Below are 27,631 nucleotides of genomic sequence, written 5' to 3'. Positions count from 1 at the left end.
GCACTATCAGTATATCATCATAACATTATTCAGGGCAGAAAAGTCGTGTACCCATATGGAGATTGGCAAGAAAACGTGCTCATGTCCACTTCTAATTAGAATGTCGGTGGAAATAAAATTCCGTGCGTTTGACAATGGCACTTTGCAGTGAAAATATATGCCGTGTACAAGACCCGGCGTGTTTTGAGTATAATGTAATGCTATTAATATATAATCCCTGTTACACTGTGTCATATAGTTCTGTAATGCTATGCGCAATGCCACCTGCATCGGTCTCCCAAGTCGGGAATTTTTTAGCTGCTATCTGCCGAACAACCGATAGTCGCAATCGCTGGACGTATCGTATACAGCATTTCAGCGCAGGATAATATCAACGGTAAAACAATAAAAAACATATACCTCGGGGTCCGCACTGACGGATCTGGTGAAAAGTAAGAATGATATATCAGGGATAGCAGCATAGGAAGTCCTGCATGTGTCGTGCATATGCAATGTACAGCATCACCCACATGTACGATATTGTTTACAATTCGCATACTTCATATTATTACGTAAAGAGAAGGTCTCAAGTCAATCATAACAATACAACTTTTCAAAATGATGATTGTGACGCCGCCGCGGTGCCCTTTGTATTTTGTTGGCATGGTGAATGCCGGACAGCCAGTAGATATTTGTTATTGAAGGAATTTAACGCCAGCAGTGCTGCGTAAATTACTCCGATAGCAGAACGTCGTCGTTGGGGAAGATAATACTTTTAGGCGTATGCGATCTACATATCTCCATTTTACTAATAATTACGATATTATATTCAGCCATATTCTCTTGTATATCAAATGCACCAAAGCCAGACTGTGTCAGACCAATCATGGCACTGATTCAAGGGCGAAAACCACTCGGAGCACTGGATGGAAACAAGCAAGGAATTTCAGATAAGCGTGTACAGCCTGCTAGAGCAGCTAAAACAAGCCACAAGTGGCTTGTACAAAGAAATGGTGGAAACGACGTGAAACAATTCGAATATGAGATAGCCGGTCGTTGCAAGAGCTTGATGCCTGGACTCGATAATAAAGAAAATTTCGGCGCCGAACGTTACGGGTACGCTGAAGTTACTATTAGCGGTGCTAATTATAAGCCTTGAGTCGTTCATCGAATCAGATATTAAATACCACCAGTCCACCAGACACACGGTAGCCGGGGATCCGCAAACCATTTTCAGGGTATCGGCGAAACCTCAAAATTTGTAATCTATGAAGCTGTTTTGTTTCATGAATGCTAACACTTCAGGGATCACATCAGCAGATTGGTCATGTGAGAGGAAATATTCCATACCGTGCAAACTAATTGCAATTGCCTCATTCAGTGGTATGTGCAGTATATATGTGTGCAGACTGTGCAGTGTGCACTTTGCATGTGCACTGTGCAGTATACAATGCGCATTACATTGATCGTGGTTCAAACGGCCGCCAAGCGACAACTACCTCCGATTAAATGAACCACAGCTTCTCATCTTGATCTAGCATGCCATCTGGCGTGCATAATTTCCAAAATTTCCCGCTCTATTCAACCTTAATTCAATTCCAAACGTTCTTTTCACAGAAACGCCGCCTTTCCAAAGAGCAAATCCGAACGACACGTTCAACACTGTAAAAACCGCGACAGAAAACCGCTTCAGACCTTATCGGTCCCGCCCATGAAGCCGTTTCCCCTCCGAGATCAGGCTGCCGTTCCCAATCTCGTCAGCGGGTACGAAGAGATATTTTACCCGTCCTCGAGATATCACGAAACCGACAGCCCTGATTCTTCCATGTCAGTAAGCCTGGACACCATATCAGATTCTTCGTTGTTAGAATGCGAAAGCGCAGAGCAACAACAAATCAACGATTCCGCCTTTTTCTCATGTAATCAAAACACCGCTCCGACGGCCGACGCAGAACTTTGCAAAAGCGACCAGGCTAGCCACAATCGCACGGCGATGATATCGCGTCGATCCTCTGTACATCTTGACCACGGCGTAGACATTATCAACGAATATTTCCCTGACATTCTGCGAAACATGCGCCTCGCAGAGTCTAAGTATCGCGTGCCGCGTGCTTTCATGGACAGCCAGCCCGAAATTAGCAGCAACATGAGAACGAAACTCGTGGATTGGCTGGTCGAAGTACAGGACGAGTACAAGCTTGAAAATGAGACTCTGGCGTTAGCGGTCGCTTACAGCGACAGGTTTTTGTCGCTCATGACGGTGGCGCGGTCGAAACTGCAACTTTTAGGCACGACTGCGATGTTCATAGCCGCCAAGTACGAGGAAATTTACCCGCCCGATGCTGACGAATTCGCGTACGTGACCGCGGACACTTACGCCAAATCTGAAGTTATACTCATGGAGAGGCTCATTCTTAAAGTGCTGGGAAGCGCGATGGCCGTGCCTACGTCTCATCAATTCGTGGGCTTGCTACTACACGTTGGTTTCCTTGCGTACTCCGGCAGAGCTGGACAACTAAAACAATTTCGACTTTTCCAAACTTATTAGAATTAGAATTGTTTCTGCACAGAGTTTTTTTACAAATTAGATTAGAATTACTGAAGTCGCAGAAACTTGGTGATTAAATTACGTCCCGAATTAGAAAGAAATGCAGCGAAAATCAAGTTCAGTTCATACCAAATCAGAGTTTAATCTCATTATCATGAGATTGGCAAATGTTCGTACACTGTACAGTAGGGCTGTTCAAAAATAACTTTTTTTCCCGGATTCCAGCCATTCACTGATTAAATTGTCAGGTTACCCTAAAAAACGCTGCACACCAAATTTGGTTCAATTCTAACGAGTATAGGACTCCGCAGATCCAATTAAAATTTTTAATTGATTAGGGAAAATTGAAAAAAAAAAATTTAAAATCTTCTTTCCGACCCCATGAAATTGTTGAGCTGTCTTCAAAGGCGATGCAAAACAAATTTGACTCAATTCCGACCAGTATAAGCGGAGGTATGTGAGTTTTTCGATGATAATCCTCGGATTATCCTTGATCGGTGGATCATCCGAGAATTATCAACGAAAAACTCACATAACTCCGCTTATACTGGTCGGAATTGAGTCAAATTTGTTTTGCATCGTCTTTGAAGACAGCTCGACAATTTCATGGGGTTGGCAGAAAAATTTGATTTTTTTTTTAATTTTCCCTTATAAATTAAAAATTTTAATTGGGTCTGCGGAGTCCTATACTCGTTAGAATTGAGCCAAATTTGGTGTGCAGCGTTTTTTAGGGTGACCTGACAATTTAATAAGTCAATGGTCGGAATCCGGGAAAAAAAGTTATTTTTGAACAGCCATACTGTACAGAGTACACCAAGCTTGGCTCGTTTCGCACTATACATTTATCCTGTATCATTTTCAGGAAAACTATATTTTGGATTAGAATCAAAATTAGATTTGAATTAGATAACCGGCATTTCGCTATAATTAGTCTAGTTCGGTAACTCGAAAATTATCTCGTTGTCCAGTTCTTTTCTCCGGTTATCCGAGTCTCTCCTTTGTAATGACCGTAATTTTGCTTCATTCGCTTCAGGACTCTGGCGCCACCTCCGAGATGAAGTCGCTGGCCGTGTACCTGACGGAAATCGCTATGCTGTACGATCGCTATCACCAGTATTCCTGCTCTGTTTTGGCGGGGGCAGCGATAAGCGCCGCGATTTGTCTGTTGGCCAAGCGGGACTCTAATGATGCCGGTCTGTGTCTGATTTGTACCGTAATTAAATTAAACACTACATATTGTTAATTGAACTATTTACAGTGCGAAGTTGTGGTTTCGTGTATAATTTTAAAAGTTTCGCATTCCGAATGGCTTGTATGTAATTTCATTTTGGGTAACTTGACTCCAGAGAGGATCATTGACGAAGTAGTTCTTTGCCAGAGTACTCGAGTTTTTCCTGTATATACTTACTCTCAGAGTGGCTATGTTTATGGACTACTCCCGCTTCTACGTCGCAGCTTTTTGAGAAAAACTACTTGTTTTTCAAACTGTAGATTTTTTAAAGTAGAATGTAGTTTTGGTGTATGTTTACATCAATTTTATGAAATTGTCATAGCAACTTGGATAAACTTCGCACTATCACGGTAACTAAACGTATTGTCGAAAATTGCACTTAGTTGTGGCCTATAAGGTCATTTTTCAAAAGACACTTCCAATTCCAAAAATAGCCTAAAGCAGTGGTTCCCAAACTTTTTCGGTGTGAGGGCCAAATTTAGAATTTCAGAGTACGGTCGGGGCCGCACGAATACTACGACTATGAAACGGACCCAAACAGTCATCATGGGTATTTCGGAGTAGTTTTATTGCCCTGGCGAGATTTCAAAACTGTCCACTGTTTACCGCTAATTATCTGCTGTATTGGGTGTCCGTTGAGTGAATCAGCTTTTCTCGTCTTAACGCGCGAAGCGCGAGAAATTTCTTTAGTTTCATCACTGAATCGGTCAATATGATCGGGAATTGCATGTATTGCTATCAATTTTCATCTTGTCTCCGTTCACGTAATCTGATTTACCGGTAGAGCTGAGTGAGGTGTGTTTGTAAAGGCATAGGCCCCCTCAATAGGAATTAAACATATCCGGGGGTATACCAGTTGGCATGAACGTAACGGCACTTTGTTAGGACCCCGGGCCCCCATAGGGTGATAAACTGACCCCGAATGACGTTGTTCGCTTTTGCCACGAAATTAAAGTTGTACTGTTTATTGAGACAGCGCGACGCCCGAATATTTCGATAATTCATGATAAAATCGTTGAATAAGATCGGGAATTGCGTGGTTGTCCTCTTTGCCCACGTAATCCGATTTACCGGTAGAGCTGAGTGAGAGGTGTCTTGAAACTGCAGACCCCGTAAAATTAAACCCTAGGTATGACTTCTTCACATGATGTTATTTCGTGACATCCTGATGTCTGCTATATCAAAAAATGTAGAATTGCCCAAACCTACTAAACTGGAAGATCACTCGATTTCAGATTGGTAATTCTTCACTGGCATATAATTTTCTTTCCTGCAGGATGGTATTTGTCTTGTGAGGTTCAGATTGCCAAGACAAGAACATTCGGCGCCAGTCATTTAGGTGCCTATATGGACAAATAAATCTATATGCATTTTGTATACATAACGAAGTTTCTGGTATTTCGAAGTTTTTGGTCAGCATAAAAGCAGTCCTTCACGGCCAAGGCATTCTCGCTGCCGACCGTTCACACTTCTTGGAGTCACATGTTACATGGCCTAAATCTTTATATGTCTTGGTGCGTTTTGGTGCGGTCATGGTCAACGCTGATATGCCCATTTCTATAAATCTTGCGTATTTTTTCTTGGGGGAGAGTACCCAATAATCAAGATATGCGGCGAATTGAAATCGCGCCCAGAGCGAAAAGTTATTGAAGAAGTTGCATAAAATCTCAAAAAATACTCTATAATTTATACCAATTCACGAAATAATTTTGGTCCCCCTTCGAGCTCGGCCTACTCAATTGGGGGGTTTGGGGTGCGGCAGTTACGGCCCTGAATATAGGACTGCCAATTATGCTGCTTTTAGCCGACTAAGCAGTATGCATCTCGGCGTATTCAACCGTGAGGCACGTGATGCACATCTAGTTTTCATAGGTTTACCATACGTCCTCTTTCAAGATGATTTGTCCTCTTTTTTGATTGTTTTGAAAGTGTCCTCGGAGGACACCCAAATGTCTTTTTTTTTGATATTTTGTCTTCTTTTTTGAGGATTTTGGTTGCATATAGGGCCAAATTCGACTGATATACATTAAGTCAGCACTGTAGGAACGCTACAGCGGCTATTTCGGAGCTGGACCGGAAAGGTTTTTTTTCAGTCAACCACCTGTTAATGTTAAAGAAAAACTGTATTTTCCGGGAGTTGAGCCTCTTTTTCATTTTTAGTCAAGCGACCACGAGGGAGAGATTTTCCTCCGGTTTTGAAAGTTATCAATACCTATTTATATGTATAGCTACTGCTCGTTCAACTGGAAAGTTAGGGCACATTGCATTGAAACAGCAGTGACATAACGTTAGCAGTCTATACTCACAACTTTGCTGCAATTCTATAATTAAAAACCACAGAGGTAAATTCAAGCAATAGTATTTTATAAATATATATTTCATTTTTGTCATTAATCGATTTCCTAATATATTTTGGGGGCCGCAAGAAGGCTATCTGGGGGCCGCACTTGGGAACCACTGGCCTAAAGTATGTGATCCCATGATCAAATCTACGTTGTAATTGCTTACTTGAGTGCTTTTCATACCTTCATTTTAACTTCTGCTTGAAAACATTTCGGGATGTTTAGGAATTCGCTACTTCAACTTGTAGTTGAGTAGGAATTTACGTCGTTCCTTCTACTTCTGTAGTAGTACCAATGCTGGCTACTTCGACAACCTCTGCAGGCATTTCAATACGACAGTGTGCGTAAAGTTGGACAAAGTATTCATCGTTGGTACTGAAGTAGAATTATAGAAGTAACGTTGTGAATTTCTCCTTCATTTCAAGTAGGAGTAGCTATTTCCAAGTAAGTAGAAAGCGTGTCTTCCAGGCCCAGTTTCACCTAAAAAACTGAAAGTGGATGTAGAACTAGTCATAACCACTTGAGGAAATAGTGCAAGCAGGCAAAGCCTTCCTTCGAGTATGGGTTGTGGAAGCGGAGTTATCGCCGTCGAAAAATTTGGATTATGAATAAAATTCTTGAATTATTCCATTATACCATCATACCATTTTACTCAAATCCAAATTTTTCGACGGCAATAACACCGCTTCCACTGTTTGGAACTGAACCAAATTTGGTGAACATCGTTTCCATAGGCAACCTAACACTTTCATGGGGTGAACAGAAAATTTCAAATTTTTTGTTATTTATTTTTATATAATAAATATTAAATTTCTTCTTCTGTAGCTATGCGGCTACTGGTTGGAATTGAACCAAATTTGGCGTGTAGGCTTAAATTAGCTAACCTAACAATTTTATCAAGTAGCCAGTACGATTTGAGAAAAAAAGTCATTTTTGAAGTGCCCTAGCCTACATTGTGGCGACAGACGTAAGGTGTATAACTGTATATACTTTGGCTCGTAGAAAGTGATGTAAGAATCTGGTTGCACATTTCATTTGAATATATACAACAGTGCTGCGAAATAGTGGATAAATGTATGCCTGTGCGCCTGGGGTTTGGGTGCGTTTGTTTCTTTTACTATGGGTCAAAAATTCAATTTACAGGAAAAGACCCAAAGACGCTTCAAGATGTGTTGCAGTGCGTGCTATCTTCAACGGTGCGGTCGTACATGAAAAACTTCCGCGATCAAGTGTGTATTTGTATGAGGGAAACAGCCGATTCGAGAATTCCCAAAACACTCCCTTTCGTCTTTCAGATATGCGCTTGCGCCCTCGAACTCATTGAGAGCCACCGATGTATCGAGACCGCTCCGCAGCAGTTCGTGCGCGAGAAGTATGCCACCAAGAAAAATCATAGAGTTTCCGCGGTGCCTTCGATTGGTCACGAAAACGGCTCTGGTGATTTCCGAGAGCATGGCAAGGTCAAGGATTTCATCAGAAGCTTATGGCGTTGAGAAGGAGGGGTGATACGGTTCAATTTCCCTGCCTTCGGAGAGTATGGTCTGCCAACCTCGAAGAAACAAGTTGAACCTCGACCTGACTGCACTTCACGTTCCTATATGTTACACTGCAATGCCGGCAAGGCGCAAGCAGCACTAATGAACACTAATGCAATGACAATGAAATGTGAATGTACGAAGCAATTCTATCTATATTTTCGCATCACTTATTATCGTATGTATATATCCTATAGTACTATATTAAAGCAATGAAATGTAATGTTTGTCGACTCATATATACAGAGTAGACTATACGTTTTGAAGTGACGATGTTAGAAATTCTGGTTCATGGACGGGCAAGAATCCTTGGTTACTTAGAATGCAGTGAGAAAATGCCTACTGCTACATAGTCCTACTAGACGGGGGTGATCAAAGTGATAAATATTAACAAAGTAAATTTGTACTCAATTGCAAGTTGAAGCGATAGTAAGACACCTTAAGTCTGTTAAAATGATTCAGATAAATAGTTGAGTAAGTAAATATATTAGGGACAATGCGTCGTAGACATTCGTTAGTCAATCCCCGGCAGTGATTTTCGAAATTGCAAGATTCTTCTTGGCTAGATGCTATACTTTCGAATTATACAGCGCAACCCCGGACGGCTCGTCGCGCGGTAGGCCTATGAATGATATCAGTATTGTAAGCGGGGCCTATGAAGTCGAATAATACTGTATTACAGGGGTTCTCAACTTCCGTTGTGTAACGGGCCGCATTTCAACAGTTAATGACGCTGCGGGCCGCAGAATATTATGACCATGTATTTTTGGGCTACTATTAAATTTGGGCTTCTGTAGCCTATCTACCAATCGCATACGGGCATTTAGGACATTTTTATGAATTCTAAAGCATTGATGGACGGCGTTCGTAAGTTTGCAGTTGCTGTTTTTTTGTGAGAATAAGTATCTTCCAGCGGCGCAAGTAACTCCCTTGATGGAGCGTGCAAGTCGTTATATGCACCTTCGAACTCTCCCACTAGAGAACCAAATTCTCTGTCTCAATGCGTGAGCGAGCAAGCATTAAATTACTGTCAGTTTTCTGTACTGAGGCAATTATCACTTTAAGCTCGCAAATATATGAGAAGAAGTCTGGCGTTCGAGGTCATTTCTGAGCAAACCAATCAACCCTTCTCCTTTCATTCCATAGTTACAAAAGTCAGCTCTATCAAGTTGATGTTTTTCGCTGGCCCCTCCCCCCTTTTGCCCAGCCAGCATTTCGTCTGCAAATATGCTTCCTCTGATAAATGTACCCAGATAATTAGCTCTGTAATGTATGTGGAGCCAGTGGATTAGTCCAATGCGAGGCTAGAGTAGTCTCCGCGGCAACGTGTTTCAGAACATGCGGTAAAGATCGACTGACATTGCTGTTACTCATCTGGTCACGGTTGAATCAGACAACTGTAGCGTCGAAATTTGTCAGGAGATGTTGTTCTTGGCGCTAAGCGCAGGAAACAGCGAATATTCCCGCAGTATTTTAAAGTTTAATTAAAATACATCTTCTCTGGCAGATTTCTTCGGTTTAGGGTTATTCCAATCAATTTTGAACGATGCGCCAGTAACGTCGTCGGCAATTTTAACAATGTCTCGAAATTTGAATTGCTTGGTTTGACACCTAGGTGGCAGCGTTCTTTCTAAGATCAGGTGATATGTGTAACTCCAGAAGAAACTGTCGTGGTATCATTGTAAGCTTCAAACCTTCTTTGCTACAAGTGTTCTTCGACAAATATGACACATTGGTTTCCGTTTATATCCGAGAAAGCAAATTCATTGTTGCGCGCAGAGTTACAAACCCAGTTTTCGACGACCCAGTTTTCGACGTTTAATGTCCCGTTCCCTTTTCTTGTTTCTGTTCAAATCATTCGCGGTGAGTGAAACACTCTATAAAAGTGTACTACGAAGCTGGGTCCGCTTGAACCAGAGTCCAGCCGAATAGCGATTCAAAACAAAAACAATCTAAACTCGAGCGTATATCAAGAATCCAGAACACATCAAAGAATGAGTAATTAAATGAAACAGAGACGGTGCGATAAGAGAGCCAAGTAGCTAAATTGATATGTAACAATACCGTCCCCCTAATAATTGCGTTCATGATGAAAAATGTCGCGGGCCGCAAAAAGAACGTCTGCGGGCCGCGGGTTGAGAACCCCTGCTGTATTACGTAGGCCACGTGAAAGTTTATAGTGCCTATTCATAGCCTACTTGACAAATTTTCGAATTGTCGAATGCCGGTAATTCGGTTCGGTCTATTAGCAATTTTATCATTTCAATTCAACTTCCTATCGAAGTATATACGGCACCACTGCAACGAATCGTAATGTATTGAGGATTTAGAGCAGTACGTGCATTAAAGTTTGGAGTCGGTTTAAAATTTCCGGCCTCGAAATCATTTTACGTAGGCCTAATGTAAGAGTCACATGAAATGATAGTACCATTGTATTGAATGTTCTGACATCGCAACTTACGTAGATACAGGACATACTATATGTAGGCTAGCCTACATTGTACAGCTTGAACATTGAAATATTCTTTCTCCACATCTGTGCAGTATCTCTTTCACCAAAGAATTGTTTGAAGCTGGCCCTGCCCCAATCCGCACCACAGTGGAAATAAAACGGCAATCACACAGTTGATGCGGGGATTAGATTATTAAGTTTCCCGATGTGAGCAGAGGTGGTCAGTAACGAAGTACTTCTACTTTTTCGAAGTACTCAAGTAGTTTTTCTCTACTTCTGGTACTTACTCAAGTAGATCTGAATTTCACTACGTCTACTTCTACTTCATAATATTTTATGATCTACTTACTTATTTCTCGCTATTTTCAGTTTGTCAAGTAGAAGTAGTTTAATCCTCCAATCAGGAAGATAGCCTGAGAAATTTCGGGGCTGTTTTCTCGGAGTATCGACATTTAATTTTCATAAAAGTTGAGTTAAGTCCAGAATTTTCGTCGCGCTTCGCGCGCAGTGAATAAGGAGCAACCAGTATGGTTTCACGAAAGTATCGGTGAATACAATTTAGGTCGCGGGTTGGCGTGGTTCCGTTCACACCGCATTGTCGCCCTTCGCCACATCAAGTATTTCATCACAGTATATATGGCTTATCATAACGTTCGAAACTGATGTTTCGCAATTTAGCATTTAATTATCATATTGTAATCAAGCTGTCCATGGCGTGTCCTAATCTGGAAAAGTGGACTCCGAATTTTTTTTAGTTTTAGAGCGGTTTTAGCATACCAACCTTCGTAACTTTCAATTTCAACTTTCAAAGACATTAAATACATGTTCCGTTTTTAGATTTAGATTTCACTTTCAATTCCGAGTACCATATATTTTGATTTCTAATTTAGGCCTATATCAGTTCTTTTGTCTGGATACCGTACATGTTGAAGTATAAAAACAAGTGTAGTAATGTCTTCAATTTCCAGAAATAAAGCTACACAATATAGCTTACGGTCCACCATATTTTTTATTAACGTTTACTAATCGCACAAAGCGTTTACACCGTATCAAACACAACATCTCCGTATTGCTCTTCGACTAAACTACAGGCCTTATAATATGGGGGAGTGCGCAGTACCATGATATTTTCTAAAACGTACTTTTTGAGTAAACAGAGAATTAGTATCGCATTTCCATATCAATACTATCATTTTCATCCCATGATGTGGACGAATGCTTACATGCTATCGAAAATTGGAGACCTACTGGTATGCATCAATATGAATCAAGCTAGGCACCTTTCGCATAGCTCAATTTGCACCTTTTTACAATCCATGTGAACGAATTAGGGTCGTTTTCACAACTACTTACTTACTTGAGTACTTTTAAAGTCAGTCAATTCTACTTCTACTTCAAGTAGTTTTAGGTTGCTTATGGAAGAAGTACTTCTACTCGTACTTGAGTAGATTTTTTCGTCGCTACTTCTACTTCTACTTGAGTAGCTTTCTTGACTACTTTGACCACCTCTGGATGTGAGTGCATGGAACAGCGGCCATATTAATGTAGACAAGAGTTATACGATCTACCAGGACCGTAACTGCGGCACCTAAAACCCCCAATTGGGGGGAGCTCAAAGGGGCCCAAATTTCTTTGGTCGTTTGTTTGTTGGGAGGAGATTTATTCAACTAGAAAGTTTTCGTCGGCTTTGCGCGATTTCATTACTTTGAATGTCCACATTTGTAATGATCAGTAAGAGAAAAATGCGCAGATTTTAGAGAAATAGGCATATCGGCGCCAGCGATGACCACGCCTCGGACGGGACTATGACTCTAGGATAAGAGGTGGACCCCAGATCATTTTCAAACTGGAAAATGGGCCACGGGCAAAGACCGGCTGAAAACCCCTGGCCTAGGCCTTATAAATAGGCCTATTCCCTACCTCTGCTTATGCTACAGGCCTGGGGCAGAGGCGGTCGATCTAGTTAGCTTTCCTGCTCAGGTAGATTTCGCTTCGTGAATTTCTACTCGATTACAAGTAGAATAAGTAGCGATTTCCAGGGTGTGCCAAGACTATTTCATTTAATATACAAGTAAAAGATAAAAAGTAATAGGCCTAGTCGAGTAAGTAGTTTCAAAATAGATTTGGCATGGGTATCGCATACCTTTAGCACTTTTAGTCGGAGATTTCTACTTTCGTAATTGAAAGATGCATATCCGATGAGCGATGCAAAATGACTAACGTTAGGAGAGATTCCACTTTATTCTCGGTACTAGCACGTTTACAGCGGAGGAGGTTTATCTCGGTGAATACTACCCAAAGGTGGTCAAAATAGTCAAGAACGCTACTCAAGTAGAAGTAGAAGTAGCGACGAAAAAATCTACTCAAGTACGAGTAGAAGTACTTCTTCCATAAGCAACCTAAAACTAATTGATGTAGAAGTAGAATTGACTGACTTTAAATTTACTCGAGTAAGTAAGTAGTTTGGAAAACATAGCAGTCTTAATTCGTGCGCATGGACTGCCAAAAGCTGCAAATTGAGCTATGCGGGAGCTATAGATACCTTGATTCGTATTGATGCATGCCCAGAGGTAGCAGTTTTCGACTGAATAAGCATTCTTTCGCATCATGGGATGCAAATTATAGTATTGATATGAAAATGCGATACTAACCCGTTGTTTACTAGAATACTCCGTTTTAGAGAATGTCATGGCATGGCGCCCTACCCCATATTATAAGGCCCCAAGTTCAGGCGAAGAGCAATACGGAGAAGTTGTATCGGATACGGTTTCAACACTTTGCGCGATTAGTATATGTTAATAACAAATATTGTGGATCTTAAAATTTATATTTAGTGTAGCTTTATTTTCGGAAAATATAGGTATTACTGCACTTGCTTTTATGCTTCAACAATCAACATGTATGTTCTGCAGACAAAAGAACTGAAAGTAATTGGAAGTGTGATACACGGAGTATCATACTCGGAATTGAAAGTGAAATACAAATACCACTACAAAAAAACGGAAATATATTTCCTGTCTTTTGTCCATAAAGGTTCAAAGGTGATCTGCTAAAATAGGTGTAACGTTCCAAAAAGCCTGATTTTCCAGATTAGCAGGACACGTCATGGGCTGCTAGATAACGATAGGATAGGTATAATTGCTAGATTGCGCAACGGTGGTTTCAAACGTTATGGTGGGCCATATATTTACTGTCATGAAATGTTTGATATGGGTGACAATGCGGTGTAAGCGGAACCATAAGCAATCCGGTACTTAAATTATATTCACTGATACTTTCGTGAAAATACATTTGTCACTCCATGGCTAGGCTACTGTGCGCGAAGCGCAACAAAATTTCTGGGCTTCACTTGACTTTTTTGAATATTAAATGTTTGTACTCCCTGAAAACGACAACGAAATTCATCAGGCTATCTTTAATATTGGGAATTAAACTACTTCTACTTGACAAACTGAAAAAAGCGAAAAGTAAGTGAGTAGATCACAAAATATTGCGAAGTAGAAGTAGTAGAGAAAATCAGATCTACTCGAGTAAGTACTAGAAGTAGAGGAAAACTATTTGAGTACTTCCAAAAAGTAGAAGTACTTCGTTACTGACCACCTCTGATACTACCCTCATTTCGTTATTTTTACGGAGTATTTGCAAGAAAAGGACAGAAAAATACCCGGTGAAGGACATCAGGCGTAGGCGGGTGGTAGAGCGTACTAGGTCGTTTCGACATCCCCCTATCTGTTCATAACATCGCATTTGTGTCGTGTGCATAGCATTGTTGCACGCCATTACAGGCCGTTATTTTGTACCATGAACTATATAGAAGCTAGTGAAACAAATGAAGTTATAATGAAGCTAACAAAATCCGAAGTGCAAAACCAAAAGTAAGTTTCTAGACGGCAAAATCTGTAGAGTCCAACCATAATTAGTGAAAATATAAACCACTCTAGTAAGTAGTGAAAGTAGGCCAGACCGACTTCAATACTTCGAAAAAAGTGAAGTAGGCCTACTTCTTTACTGAACACGTCTCTTCTGAGGTAACGTCATTATCATTGGTTTATTAGCAATTTTTATCAGTTGAATACACCACAAAAATGCGATACAATGAAAAGACAGGAAGATGCCGAAGCGACTTGGAGTAGCCTATGGAATCAGACACCCACCTTTGCCTAGACGATGTAAAGAGGAGGCATGCACAGTTGCACACTGAATAAAAGTAAAGAAGACAGTATAGAAAAAGAAAGCGACAAGAAATAGGGCGGCATGTCATGGGAAGCGAGATCGATAGGTCATAAAACTGCACTGACTTACCCACTAGTTACATAAAGATGATGAGCGTATTCACTCAAAATCACTTATTTGTAACATATTTTGAATGCCATCGATGTGCAATTTTGCAAACATTGGGGTAAAGTCATTCATCCATGATCGTAGCATAATATCATTTAAATTTCATGGTTGGGTAAGTTTTCAGTTAAACATTGTAAATCGATGCAGGTGTTTTGATGGCGGCGTGTTTTGATTTTGAAGCTATGCAATGTATATATACATACGGTATAGTAGAATGTGCAGGTTTGGCATCATCATTAGAAGGTATTCTACCAGAGGCCGCAGGATGTCTTTCTCGTAATTTCCCTGATAGACGTGAATGTTTCGTTATTTGAAAATCCGATGTTTTAATGTAGGAATTGCTTGAATCTTGGGCTGCAAGTTGCAACTCGATACCGTATAATTTTTTGGTGTTTCATAATCGATCTAGTTTTAGAAGCCAGTAAGCATACACATCCTCATCTTCTTCGCCTCTGATATAGTGAGGGATATCTCATAGCTGGTTACTTTTACACTTCTGTAGCTTGAATAATATTTTATCATTCGACTGCTGTAGTCGAGTCAACGACCAATCAGATAAAACTTCTCTAGATACTTTTCAAAGCTCCATAACCAAAATATCCCATAATATATCCAAGTCATTAATTCGGTTGTACCTATTATGTCTTAGTGTTGCAGAATTAAACCGTATACCACATAAAACTTGGTGCCGCATCATAGTCGGCCTTGCATATTCAAAATTGACAAATGAGTCTATCGGACCATGTGTCGGCGATTAATGCAGGAGTGACTTCATTCAAAGAACTGGATCTCAATCCGTCGGTGCTGACTATCAACGTCCATTCGAACTGCATTGAAACTTTTCACGGATTAGAATGTGCCCCTTCCTTGACCCAGCTCGATGCGTCATCAAACAACATCAAGAGTTTGTCGGGACTTTGTGGATTTAAACAACTCGTCGTTTTAAATCTGGCATCCAACCATATTTCTGATCTCAGGGGTATCGGTGCGTTGATAAATTTGAGACATTTGAACGTTTCTTACAATAACATGTCCAATTTGGACGGTTTGGTAGAAATGAATGGACCTTCGTATAAGCTGGAAGCGCTTGAGTTACATGGAAATCTAATTAATAATATTCAAAGCGTATTTGCCAGTCTAGGCGGTGTACTTTCATTAAGCTATTTGGTGCTTGGTCATAATGAAAGTCATGGAAATCCTGTTTGTAAATTACCAAACTATCGTGTTAGGGTCTTTGAACACCTACCACAGCTGATATCTCTTGATAATACGGACCGTAACAACCAGCCCGCATCATACAATCACCAAACTCATCTCAATGGTCTTAGCCTTGATATTACTTTCTCCGACCTCGATCACTTTTCAACAGATCCTACCAGTTCAATTTGTCAGCCTCCCACTCCTAGAGTCATGCCCACTCCTACTATCGACTCGGTGCTATCGTCCAAGCGAGCGCCTACATCACAATCCCAAGAAAAATCCATCAACACATTTGTCGAGTCCTTCATATCTTCTGTGGAAGAGAAAACATCTGACAACAAAGCAGATAACGCCAAAGATGCCGCGGAAAATGACCAAGAAAAGAGATTGAAGTATCTGGAATCCCAGCTCGCGAATCTTGTAGCCGCTCGGCAAGAAACTGCGAAAAATGATTCCAAGTCAAAAGATGCCACGTCGAACAATTTGAAATCAAAACAAACATCAAAAAGTGACAGAAATCAATCGTCTAGCAGCTCGGTATATGGTCCGAAATCTCGCCTGCCTTTAAAAAGTGTCGGAAATAAAACCAGGCTAGGTAGAGTATCGGCGTCTCCACCGAAAAGAAGCCAAGGTGTTCAAGAAAAGGAGACCTATCTGAATTTGGTGAAAGAGCTGGAAACGGAACGCGAGAGACGCTGGAAAAGCGAGCAAGCCGCCAGAAAATTAGCTGAACTTGTTCGCAATTTGAGTAACGATAAAGCAGAAGGGAGATCTCTACAAGACATGGCGGCAGAAACTGCCGAAAAACTGAAGCAGACTATCATCCGTGAAAGAGAAAAGAGTCAAAAAATCAACTCCGACTTGATAGGGTGTAGAGAAAAGATAGCGCAGATGTCCGATGAAATAGTCGAGTGTAAAAGAACCATCGATACGCAGAAAGAAGCTATCACGAAAGCGGAATCTAACGCTGACGGCGCCGTTGCGAGCAACTCCAAAATTTTGGCGGAACAAGCGAAACGAATTCACGAGTCTGAAGTCCGAGCGTCGGGAGCTGTGAGAGAAGTGGAAACGCAGAGGGCGAATAATCTACGATTAGAAAAACAAGTCTCGGAACTGCAAGAACTTCTCGTCGCTACTAAACGTCAGCACGAAAAAGAACGCGACTGCATGTTTTCTGTAAATAGTCCTGAATTCAAAAGCGCGCTGTCTAAAGAGATGAACAGGCAGGAAACTTGTCACAGAGAAGAGATCAGGAGTCTGCAAGGAACCATTGCAGAATTGAAGCAACGATACGCCGGATTGGAAGACGAATTCAGACAGGCTTTGTTCATCGAAGCCAACAGATTCACGAAAGTCAACTCTGAAAATGAATGTCGCGCAGCCGAGCTGCAAAAAATGCGGGCTCTCTACCGCAAATCGAAAGAAAAAGAGGAAAAATGCCAATCCCTGATATTAGAGCTCACTTCCGTTGCTAAGGAACAAAAATTAAAGATAACGGAATTAATCAACAGCAAGAGAGAAGCAAATCGGCAGTTCGAAGACAGGTTAAGTAAGTTGGAAGTAGCTGCTGAGAATGGTCGAAAAAACGGCGTGCAGTTGGAACTGGTTAAGCAAGAGAAATCTCGCTTGATCTCGCAGTTGGCTGCGTTGCAAACTGTAGTCGACGGCCTTCGGGATGAAAGAAAACTGTGGGGGCACGAATTAGCTCAACAAGGCGCGAGCTTAGCGCAGGACCGCGGCAGGCTGGAATCGAAAATCGAGTCTCTAAAACAAGAGATCGCGTCGTTAAAAAAACAAAACGAGAGAGACCTTGACGCGTTGCGGATTAAAACGAAAATAGTGGAGGACCAGACCGAGTCGATACAAAAGATGAAGCAAGCTTTGGTAGAAAAGGATCAGGAATTCGTGAGGCTACAAGATGAGAGTCTGGATGGTCGGAAGAAATTGGAGCAGGAATTGGAGGATTTGACGCAAGACAATGCAACTCTTAACGAACAGATCACTGCTCTTATCGAAAGGAAAAACGAATTAAAAGAACACGTGGCGGACTCGGAGAAGGAGTTAGATGATCTAAAGACGGTGCACAGCAGACTCGTCAAAAAATGGTCAGAAAAAGGCCAGATTTTGAGCCGCCTTGAAACACAAGTAAAACAGATGAAGGAGTCGTACGATAAAAAGATACAGGCCGCCGTCAAAGAACGTGATGACGCTCTCGAGTCTAAGTCACTTTTAACCAACCGGCTAGCGAAGGCAGATTCTGCTTTTCGAGAGCAGCTGGAGGCCGCGAACGCTGCCCATCAAAATGAGCTGGATATGATGATGAAAAATTGCGGCAACGAGTTGGAGATGATGAGAGGCAAGGTGGCTTCGGTCGAGGAGGAAATGAGAGAAGTATTGCGCGACGCAGAACGGCAAAAGAAAGCCATGGAGTCTAGGTTTCACAAGGTTACGAGCGTTTTTAAGGAGATGCAAGATGGGTTTAAGTAATGAATTCGTTGCTTTTCATGGTTGAACGTCTGTTGTTTTCCTTACATATCCTGAATCGGAGATGAAGCACGGTACAGTCGGGATATATGCGTTTTGAATCGGTAACATACGTGAACACAAATTCTTGTGCTACTGACCGCCGAATTGTGTAGGTATCTGTGTTGCGATATAGGCTGTAATAATGTTCAGTGTTCACATTTCTGGAATATAAAACATGGTTTATGACTGTTGGGTATACGGTTTGTATGTATGTTTTCAAGTTTAGATGTCTGAATATTTCTTACCATGTGTCTTGATGCATGCATGATCCTTACCGTGTTGGTGGTCCGTTTTTCTGTTATCTGTGCTTATGTTAGTTCCACTGAGACCGAGACTATTCAAAAGGTACCTGTAGATTGTAGTGTATTGAATACAGTATTTCCGGTTTGTCTTCATGTGCTAGTTCTTTTAAAGTGACAATGTCCACCACATTTGTTTTGCCTGTCTTTAAATATAGTTATATATTTTAAAACCGTAATTTTATATAACAGAGAAACGTATTTTTAGATTAAGTGATGTTAGGCGGCATTCTGAGGTCTTTGAGAGTCTCACGTCAAATCGGTAGGTCTTTACGTAACGAATCTCAATGCCATAGCCTGCCTCTGCGAGGATTCAGTGCAAAGGCGGAAAAAACAGCGGGAAAATGGGACCTTGATGATGACGTGACAGAGGAGGAGTTTGGGATGCTCGCAAAAAAGAAAGGTATCTTGAAACCTGTGAAAAAATGACTAGATCTGCCCAAAGAGTTGGATCTGACTTCAATAATCTGTGAAGTACGGTAAACCACTCGGTGGTTATCAAATTAGTTAATGTTGATACTCCAGTAGAACTGGAGGCTGCTCTTTCCAAGTCATGTGAAAACTAGCTCAAGTGGAGGTAAAAATGGGTCTGAAAGATACTCAAGTAAGTGGTTCTAAAAGTAGATTCTTTGGTTGAGGGGTTGAATACTTGTAGCAGTTTATAGGCGATTCGGAAATTGCAGGTTCCATCTTGGCAACTAACGCAAATGACTAATGATACGAACGGGTACAATTTTTCAAAAGTATATTAAGTTGTCATGATAAGGGGACCATTTGGCCTATTTGATATGACAATTTACTCTTTAAGGTCATGCAAGTATATCCCAAAACAGCTTTGCGTAAGTGGAGGTAATTGAGTAAAACCTATCGGAAAAAGTAGAAGTAATTTGTTACCGACCTCCTCTGAGACTACTTTACATGAGAGTAGGCTAATTATTTATGTTACCCGCGAGAGAATTACAATGGCTGATTATTTCAGGCGTTACAGTTTTTCGATTGCCACCGGAGCTACGCCTCTCGAAAGAGAAGGACGACGAAGAACCGTACCGCTCGCAATTCTTCAGCGACAAGCAACCTGCTTGGTATTTCCACAGATGCAAAAAGTTGGCGAAACAAAGAAAGGTACGTCTACCGTGCAAATTAATGTCAGATGGTACACTGCGTAGTTAGCCTATGTCAATCGCCAACGTCCGCATATCCATTCTCGACAACATGACAGGAAGAAAAACGACATTTAATTGCTACTTAACTATCCTCAAACACCTTTATATCCACCGCCAACCTCTATTTTCTCTGCCAGTGAAAATGATCTTATGAGTATTTATTCTGTAAATCTACATCCATAACCTTTCTGTCCTTTTCCACATATCATATCTCTTTACAAGCAAGCCTTAATTTATTAGAAGATATGGCGATTGTTTCATCGCGTGCCCATTGCTCATTTTATGCTCTAATCTGAAAATTCCTGTCAGTGGCGGGAATGTTTGGAGTTTTTCGAGGAGCGGATGTTGCAGAAAGACAAAGTATTTCCCGAAGAGTCAAATTACACAGTCGTGATCGGTGCCCTGGGCCGGGCCGGACAGGCGAAGAAGGCTTTTCAGCTGTACAAAGCGATGAGAGAACGTGCCATAGTTCCGTCCGCAGCTACCTACACCGCTTTGTTCAACTCGGTCGCGCAAAGCCCCAATCGGTAAAAGATTATGTTTTAGGATGCACAGGGATTAAACGATAGGCGGACTTGAGGTCAACCTAGTATCATTTAATTGTGCTCAACTGTACCCCGACATTATGTAACAGATTCGTCTCTATGCGGTATGTAACATATTTTTCATCTCACTATAATATATACTCTTTTCAGAGAGGACTTGGGACGTGCGTTGGGACTTTACTCGAAACTTCACAGGCACAAAATTCGGATGGGTCGCATCACTTATTGCTCGTTAATGAAGGTCAGCTATTTTAAAATTCTTTTATGGGCATTGCATTCGGACTAGGGCTGTCCAAAATCGAGAACCCGACTGATTCGATTCTGAGTCGATTGTTAAGCTTTGAGTCGAATATTCTAGCACCACTCTTTATGACGCCGTAACAGTACAAATACTTTGAAAGTTCAAATATTTATCTATATCCGGCTATCAGAGGAACAACGATAGATAGTTAGACATCATAAAATTATTTTGTACTTTGTCATTATGACGATTTCATCGCACTGTGACCACTCCGCAGGCTGATCACGGAAATGCGGTTAGAATTTTGAATGCTATGATGCGACGAATCGACATTTCGAAGCTACAATGGTGGAAATTCAGTATCAAAACTACATTGCTCTTTAGCGGTTGTAACCAAGTCACATGGTTCCGAGTCACGAGTCAATCTTACTTTTGTTGTTTTGACTCGAGTCAAGTCGAGTCATTTTCAATTCATCACCGAGTCGAGTTTGAGTCCAAGTCACCGTTTAAAGGGTCAAGTCCGAGTCATAGTGTTTTGACTCGAGTCCGAGTCTAAGTCACAGTATTGAAGTCATGTTCAACCCATATTTTCAATCCTGCTCGGGTGATATCGAATTCCTTGCTTTCCAAACATGCTTATTTCGTCCCTATCAGAGTCTTGGCACATATTTATTTAGGCAGATTACGAACAGTTCCTGGCCTCATTTACCGATGCTACAGATAGACGAGACAGGCCGCCAATATGATGACTTTACTAATCTTAGAACTTTAAATCAAATATCTGTCTTGTCAGTCTGCTACATCACAAATACAAGCATTCAGTTTTTATTACGAGCACATCGACGACAGCTCACAAATAGGTGATTGAGAACCAACGAATTCAAGTCTACATACTATCTGATAGAGAACCTACGAATTCACGTCTACATTATCAGGTGATAGAGAATCAATTGATGCATGTTTATGTAGATGTATTTTCGCCAGGCCAGATTGATGTAAAAGCGTGCATGCAGCTATGTGCAGTTACGAAAGAACAGATACCTTTTGATATTACTAAAGGTTTTCCCAATTGCATTACGGACTACATCGCAGTTACAGCATTGGAGAAATAATTGTACAATGGGGCTGCTAAAAAAACATTTTTTCAAATTTTCCGGCTACTTCTTAAAATTGTTAGATTGCCTAAAAAAAAACAAATTTGTCTCAATTCCAACCGGTAGAAAGCAATGCTATGAGAGAAAATTTTGGATTAATTACGAACAGAGATTTTCGAATTTTACCGACTACCTCATGATATTGTTAGATTGTGTGAAAATATGATTCACAGCAAATTTGGCTCAAATCCAACTAGAAGAAGCGAAGTTATTAGAGTAGGATATTTTTGATATGAAAAAATAGTCGGCTTACTACTAGTATGTAATTATATTATATGAAAGAATTTCTCACTAAAAATACTCCATTAATTTTCAAATCCAAATTTTCTCCTCTGATATCATTGATTCTACTTTTTAAAATTTAACCAGATTCTGTGTTCTTTTAATGCAACATAACAATTTTATCAAGTAGCCAGTCGTAAAATAAAAAATAAAAAAGTTATTTTTGAACAGCCCTATTGTACAAACATCACACAACATTTGCCATTCATTATTACTCGAGTCAGACTCGAGTCGAGTCATGACTCGAGTCATTACAACCCTGCTCTTTAGTAAGAAAAACCTGTGTTTTGGTCCACTAAACAGGTTTTCGGCAGACACGGCACTACCGAACAAATGATGGGCATTTTGAGAGAGTCGATCACAGCCGGTTATGAACCGGACGTGAACACATTCAACACGATTTTGCAATGCATGTTGGAGCATAAAGACGACGGACTCAGGAAAGCCATACAGGTAATAATATTGATAATATGGATTGAATCAAAAGCTCTCTTGGTGCTATGCTTCACATTGCATGACTTGCATCCGGTTTCAAACAGAATTTTTCCTTGACCTGAACAATTCCTCAATTCAGGTTTGGAGATGGATGACGATGCTGGATATCAAACCGGATGGAAAGTCTATCATGTACCTGCTGAAAATCGTCAAACAATGCGGAATCGGTGATCCAGATCTTGCGTTCAAGTGAGTGTGTATCAACGCGTAAAGAGTCAGTCTTTATCAGTTATTTTGACACAGTGGTTGGAGATGTGCTTTATATATTGATATAGACATTTGTGCAGCTAAATTAAGAAATATTCAATTCAAAACGTTAGATTAGTGGCTCCCAACCTTCTCGTCTTCATCCCCCACTTTAGATTTATTCCGAATCTTCATTCCAGTACACAAGACACACAACCACACCAGTACGCAAGATAATCGCCTATTACTGCAAAAAAAACGTATTGTGAACCGATTGCGGTAACCCTAAAAATTTACTGAAAGTGTTATTTCACGTCATACTGGTCGTGCTGGATGCGTTTGTGATGCCATCATTGGTTATCCAGAGTTAAAAATGAGTTTTTGTGAACAACACGCAATATATTTTTCGATACATACATTCCAGAGCAGGTAACTGGTAAGGGTAATCGCGCATGTGTCTCCATAAATATGTAGACTATACTGTATAAGTTGAACAAATTCGTTTATTCCCAACCAGAAACCATTGAATTCCCCAGCACCGGTTGGGAACCACTGCGTTAGATAGAATGGAATCACCCTTATATTTTTGAAGCTATTCTTGGACCTCAGTACTGGAACCAGAGAAGCGGTATTAATGGGCTTCGTATCAGAACCACATCAACCTAATATTTACGCCTGCTCCACTGGATACTATTAAATTTTGATACAAACACATAACTTTGCGGTGATTTCCTGCACAAATCTATCCTTTTTGCAAGTTTTTCCATTTCACAATCCCGATCATTAGTCAATTACAGTCAGACGCGTCGTAACTCCACTCGCAACGTTAAACGTCATACCATTTTCTACCCAGGAAACTGACGGAAGAAGCGCTGGATGCCGCAGATTACAAACACTTCTTCCGGAAGCACATCAGAAACGTATATTGGCTGAAGGGTCAGGTATCGATGCCGCAAAGTCAAGTTTCGGGAGAAATCGCTTCCGATCCAGAAGTGATAACGTTAGACGCACGATTGCTGGAATTTAACAATTTAAATCATGATATTGGCGCTGAAGCGAACGCTTGCGATGACGAATCGATTCAAAACGATGAACAAAAAATCGACACGATAACGAAGACCAGTGTGACGAATGAGAGGCTGAAATCCAGTCTTAATTTGTTGAATCTGCCCGGGGCCGATCGTGGCTCGAACTCACCATTGCTGGGCTTCAAAAAGGATTTGAGCATTACCGAAAGATTGGACCTGATAGGCGGATATGCCAACGTTCTCGATATGATTGAGAAGTACAACGTCGCGCCAACGCGAATGGTGAGAAAGCGAGTGTCGAATTGCGTGGTAATAATACCGATTTTATTTGATTTTGTAGCTCTTGTCTTCGCTGGTTTGGGTGATGACAAACAGCAGAGAGGCCGAAAATGAAATTATTGACTTTGCGAAAAAGCATCGCGTCGTGCTTGACACGGATTTTTACAACGCGATTCTGCGAAAGTGCATCTACCGGAATGATTTTGCGTGGCTCGGAGTAAGAGGATTATTTTGTCTTGGACTTGGGTGTGAATCCAACCACTTCATCGATTTTTTTATAGAATAATAATACATCATGTCGTCACTATGTCACTTTGATTTCTCACTATATTAACATTTCGATCATCCCACCCAACGTAGCATTGGAGTATTTTGCAGGAGATTCTCGAGAAGATGGTGTCTGACGGTTTGCAGCCTAATTACAGAACGTGGTCCATCATGGCCATGTCTTGTCGAACCGGATTTCAGGGCGTTTCTCTCATCAAGCAAGTGAAGGAGAAAGATGTGAGTTTCATTCCATTTCTTATTCCTTCAAATTGTACTACGGGTCAAGGGCTCGGGAAAGACATTTCATTTTTACCGCTTATAGCTTTGTATCATTGGGACAGTGTTGGGATCAAGTCACTACCTTCGAGTCACGAGTCATTTCGAGTCATTGCACATTTTGACTCGAGTCAATCGATTTTCGAAGGTGACTCGAGTCAAGTCAAGTCACCCGTTTTTTGGAGGTGACTCGAGTCAAGTCGAGTCAAGTCACAATTCAAGACAAATTGAATTTCGAAGTATGAGTTATGATTCAAAGCCATTACATTTTGCTAAGTGTGTGAAAGACAGATGAATTGGCCATTTATCTTGAGCCAAATAACGAATATAAAGTTGAACAAACATGCAAAAAGACATGGCATCGCACACGTACAACTGCTATTAGAATACGTGTGTAGCTGTACAGTTACATGCTACAGTCAGTTATAATAAGCCAAAATATAGGACCGAATACGGAGCCCCGAGAAGTTGAAACAAATTGATTTGGTACAATAGCCTACACTACCCATCTACACATCTGTAAGAATATAAACGCACAGACTATATTTGTTCGATTTAAATCATACAAGAGGGTTGGCAAAACTGAGCAATGCGCAACGTAAGCATTGAGCCGTCTAAGAAACAGACACATTGCTATTAGATTAATCTACTACTGGTACGACAACGTAAACTGTGATCGTTTCGTTTACGGTCAATTTATTTGTGATGTAACAATGGAGGATCAGTGTATCGTACAATCAGTGAATGACTGATTTCTCTCGCAAGTGACACCGGCGTATCTTGAACAATCCGAACATACACAAGATAGATTGATTTAATTGACACTGTTTACTTAATGACTTGAGATTGACTCGTACATTTTGCTCCGAGTCACGAGTCAATGCAGATTTCTGAAGCTCCAAGTCAAGTCAAGTCATTTTTGCAAAGTGACTCGAGTCAAGTCATACGAAAAAGTTGACTCGAGTCATCCCAACACTGCATTGGGAATCTTGGAAATTACAGACAAGCCACACTGTCAGGCATGCTGTTACATACAGTTTGGATAGCTGATGTATCCAGTAAATCACATGGTTAACTTAACACGGCATACCGTATACTGTACAGTACACACTTGATTTATAAAACACGGCATACCGTATACTGTACAGTACACACTTGAATTATATTTTTATACAAGATGTTTCCGTAACATTGGACATTTGTTTATTTCACTTTCACCCAACTTGAGTCGAGTCAAGTCAAGTCACGAGTCATGTCACTAATCAAGTCAACTTGATACGAGACATGATTCAGAGCTATTGCATTTTGCTATCTGTATTAAATACAGATGAAGTCCCCATTTATTCGTAATCGAGGCACGAATAAAGAGTGGATGATACGCGCAAAAGGACGCTGTATCGCTCACACACGCAGAACTACTAAACTACGCAGGCGGTATGGCCCCAGTCTATAATAATTATCAGCTATAATACAGGATAACATACGAAACCCAAAGAAAGTTCAAAAAATGATATAGTGCAACACCCTACTCACTTGCATATCCATGATACACAATTATCAACGTATTAACAATATTCGTTCGATTTAAATCATACAAAAAGGTTGGTTAAAGTGGGCCAGGTTACGTGAACGTAAGATGTAGTTGTATGTATAATGGGGATTATGGTGCTTAGCAACTACGGCCTTGTGCACCAAACTAAAGTGTCGTAAGCTGTAAGCTATCGTCAATGCATTTGCGATCAATTTATTTGTGATATAACAATGGAGGCTCGGTAAAACCCACAATCATTGAGTGATTGTATAGCAATGTGAACTTATACAAGATACAGCGATTTAGTCGACATCGATTACTTACGACTCGAAATTGACTCGTAAATTTTGCTTCGAGTCACGAGTCAATTTGCATTTCTGATGCGTCAAGTCAAGTCAAGTCATTTTGGCAAAGTGACTCGAGTAAAGTCAAGTCATACGAAAAAGGTGACTCGAGTCATCCCAAAACTGGGATGAGAAGTGTTTTTGCAACAGAATATTACATTTACAATCGATCTGGATTAATCACCCTCGCCTTGCAGACATCAAAATTCTGTTTCAGGTGCAATTAGATGAAGTATTCTTTACCAGTATGCTGTTAAGCGCTCTCAGCAACAGGCCAACTAAGATTGAAGGCTACAAAGGTCAGATTTTTTACCTTTGTTACTGAATTTGTATCAATAGTACATTGTTATGTTTCTAGATGTTCGTGGATACGATTATCGCTACCTCACCAGAATACTCCGAGAAATGAAGGAATCAAATATAAAAACTACGGTTAAGATGATAACTTTACTCGAAAAGGCATCTGACTGGCCAGAAGGGTACAACAGGGTAAGGAAGGGGCGTGACAGTTGACGTCTTTAAAATATTTCTTGACGCGATGGCGGTATTTTTCAGTGGGAAGTCGCCGACACAACTTTTGAACGTAAAGTATTCAGTTTCCGACGGAGGTACAAGGAATGGCTTGAGGTAACTGAAATGAAGGATGAAGCTGTGCTTTGATTTTCGCCTTCTTTTATCGTATCATGCTCACCCTGCCGATCGTTTTCTTACTTAACTTTCCTTATGATTCTACATTTTCCATCCATCGTATTAAAAAATCCATAGAGAGTTGTTGTGAAGGTTGCACGGGTAAATAGCTTTTTTACATTGACCTTCTGCATGTCTGCATTATTTTACAGGCATTGTATAATTTGAACGTACAATTCGGCATAGCATCCTATCAGGGAGGTACAGTCGCAAATCCTATGTTATTCGGAAGTGAGATCTCTGTAATGAGTTACCTTTTTGCTGACATCCTTGAAGCTAGGGGTTACCATATTTGAGATCCAGAAAGGATGACATTTTACAAATCCATGAAATGGGACGAGGTAACCGCTAATTTGGACTCCTGAAAGACTAGCTTCAACAATACTGTTGTGTTGACTAAGAAGAACGATCATTTTTGAAAATCGATGAGTTCTGGAAAACTCAACTCACAGGCCTACCCCAGTCCATCCACAGTTACTGTGATAGAAGGGCTAATTTTAGGGTTACCATACGTCCTCCTTTGAGAGGATTTGTCCTCCTTTTTCGGGTTTTTGAAAATGTTCTACTTTTTGAGATTTTGTCCTCTTTTTGAGGAATTTCGGTAAAATTCATAGCAAAATTCGACTGAGATGCCGTAAATTAGCACCGAAGTGACGCTCCGACCGGTATTTCGGGAGCTGAGTGAAAAGTTGACCTTTTT

General features: G+C 40.8%; 3 protein-coding genes across 3 annotated transcripts; all 3 read left to right on the top strand.

The window, feature by feature from the left end:
- The first annotated feature begins 755 nt into the window (after nucleotides 1-755).
- Nucleotides 756-7,858, top strand: LOC145433292 (cyclin-A2-like). Its single transcript, XM_080310353.1, has 5 exons — nucleotides 756-1,095; nucleotides 1,597-2,458; nucleotides 3,561-3,720; nucleotides 7,244-7,329; nucleotides 7,396-7,858. The coding sequence occupies exons 1-5, from the start codon at nucleotides 866-868 to the stop codon at nucleotides 7,591-7,593; spliced, it is 1,536 nt and encodes a 511-aa protein (XP_080166479.1). The 5' UTR covers nucleotides 756-865; the 3' UTR covers nucleotides 7,594-7,858.
- Nucleotides 7,859-14,486: 6,628 nt separating this feature from the next.
- Nucleotides 14,487-18,660, top strand: LOC145433300 (leucine-rich repeat and coiled-coil domain-containing protein 1-like). The gene has a single exon (XM_080310361.1). The coding sequence runs from the start codon at nucleotides 15,155-15,157 to the stop codon at nucleotides 18,113-18,115; it is 2,961 nt and encodes a 986-aa protein (XP_080166487.1). The 5' UTR covers nucleotides 14,487-15,154; the 3' UTR covers nucleotides 18,116-18,660.
- Nucleotides 18,661-18,669: 9 nt separating this feature from the next.
- On the top strand, nucleotides 18,670-27,012 carry LOC145433301 (pentatricopeptide repeat-containing protein 1, mitochondrial-like). The gene is made up of 12 exons (XM_080310362.1): nucleotides 18,670-18,856; nucleotides 19,433-19,575; nucleotides 19,926-20,143; nucleotides 20,312-20,402; nucleotides 22,142-22,291; nucleotides 22,413-22,522; nucleotides 23,373-23,829; nucleotides 23,888-24,043; nucleotides 24,205-24,330; nucleotides 26,462-26,543; nucleotides 26,603-26,733; nucleotides 26,800-27,012. The coding sequence occupies exons 1-12, from the start codon at nucleotides 18,670-18,672 to the stop codon at nucleotides 26,902-26,904; spliced, it is 1,956 nt and encodes a 651-aa protein (XP_080166488.1). The 3' UTR covers nucleotides 26,905-27,012.
- Nucleotides 27,013-27,631: the final 619 nt, after the last annotated feature.

The sequence above is a fragment of the Botryllus schlosseri genome, chromosome 2 (genome assembly GCF_051294905.1).
Source record: "Botryllus schlosseri isolate E-star chromosome 2, Bs_hap1, whole genome shotgun sequence".
NCBI lineage: Eukaryota > Metazoa > Chordata > Ascidiacea > Stolidobranchia > Styelidae > Botryllus > Botryllus schlosseri.
Note: the sequence above shows the minus strand (reverse complement) of the source record. Positions and strands in the feature narration are given on the sequence as shown.

Coding starts and splice junctions, on each gene's coding strand:
- LOC145433292 (XM_080310353.1), top strand. CDS start 866: ATGGCACTGATTCAAGGGCGAAAACCACTCGGAGCACTGGATGGAAAC. Junction 1,096..1,596: donor TTCGGCGCCGAACGTTACGG/GTACGCTGAAGT, acceptor TTCTTTTCACAG/AAACGCCGCCTTTCCAAAGA. Junction 3,721..7,243: donor GCGGGACTCTAATGATGCCG/GTCTGTGTCTGA, acceptor TTCAATTTACAG/GAAAAGACCCAAAGACGCTT.
- LOC145433300 (XM_080310361.1), top strand. CDS start 15,155: ATGAGTCTATCGGACCATGTGTCGGCGATTAATGCAGGAGTGACTTCA.
- LOC145433301 (XM_080310362.1), top strand. CDS start 18,670: ATGTTAGGCGGCATTCTGAGGTCTTTGAGAGTCTCACGTCAAATCGGT. Junction 20,144..20,311: donor GTCGCGCAAAGCCCCAATCG/GTAAAAGATTAT, acceptor TACTCTTTTCAG/AGAGGACTTGGGACGTGCGT. Junction 26,544..26,602: donor TAAGATTGAAGGCTACAAAG/GTCAGATTTTTT, acceptor TTATGTTTCTAG/ATGTTCGTGGATACGATTAT.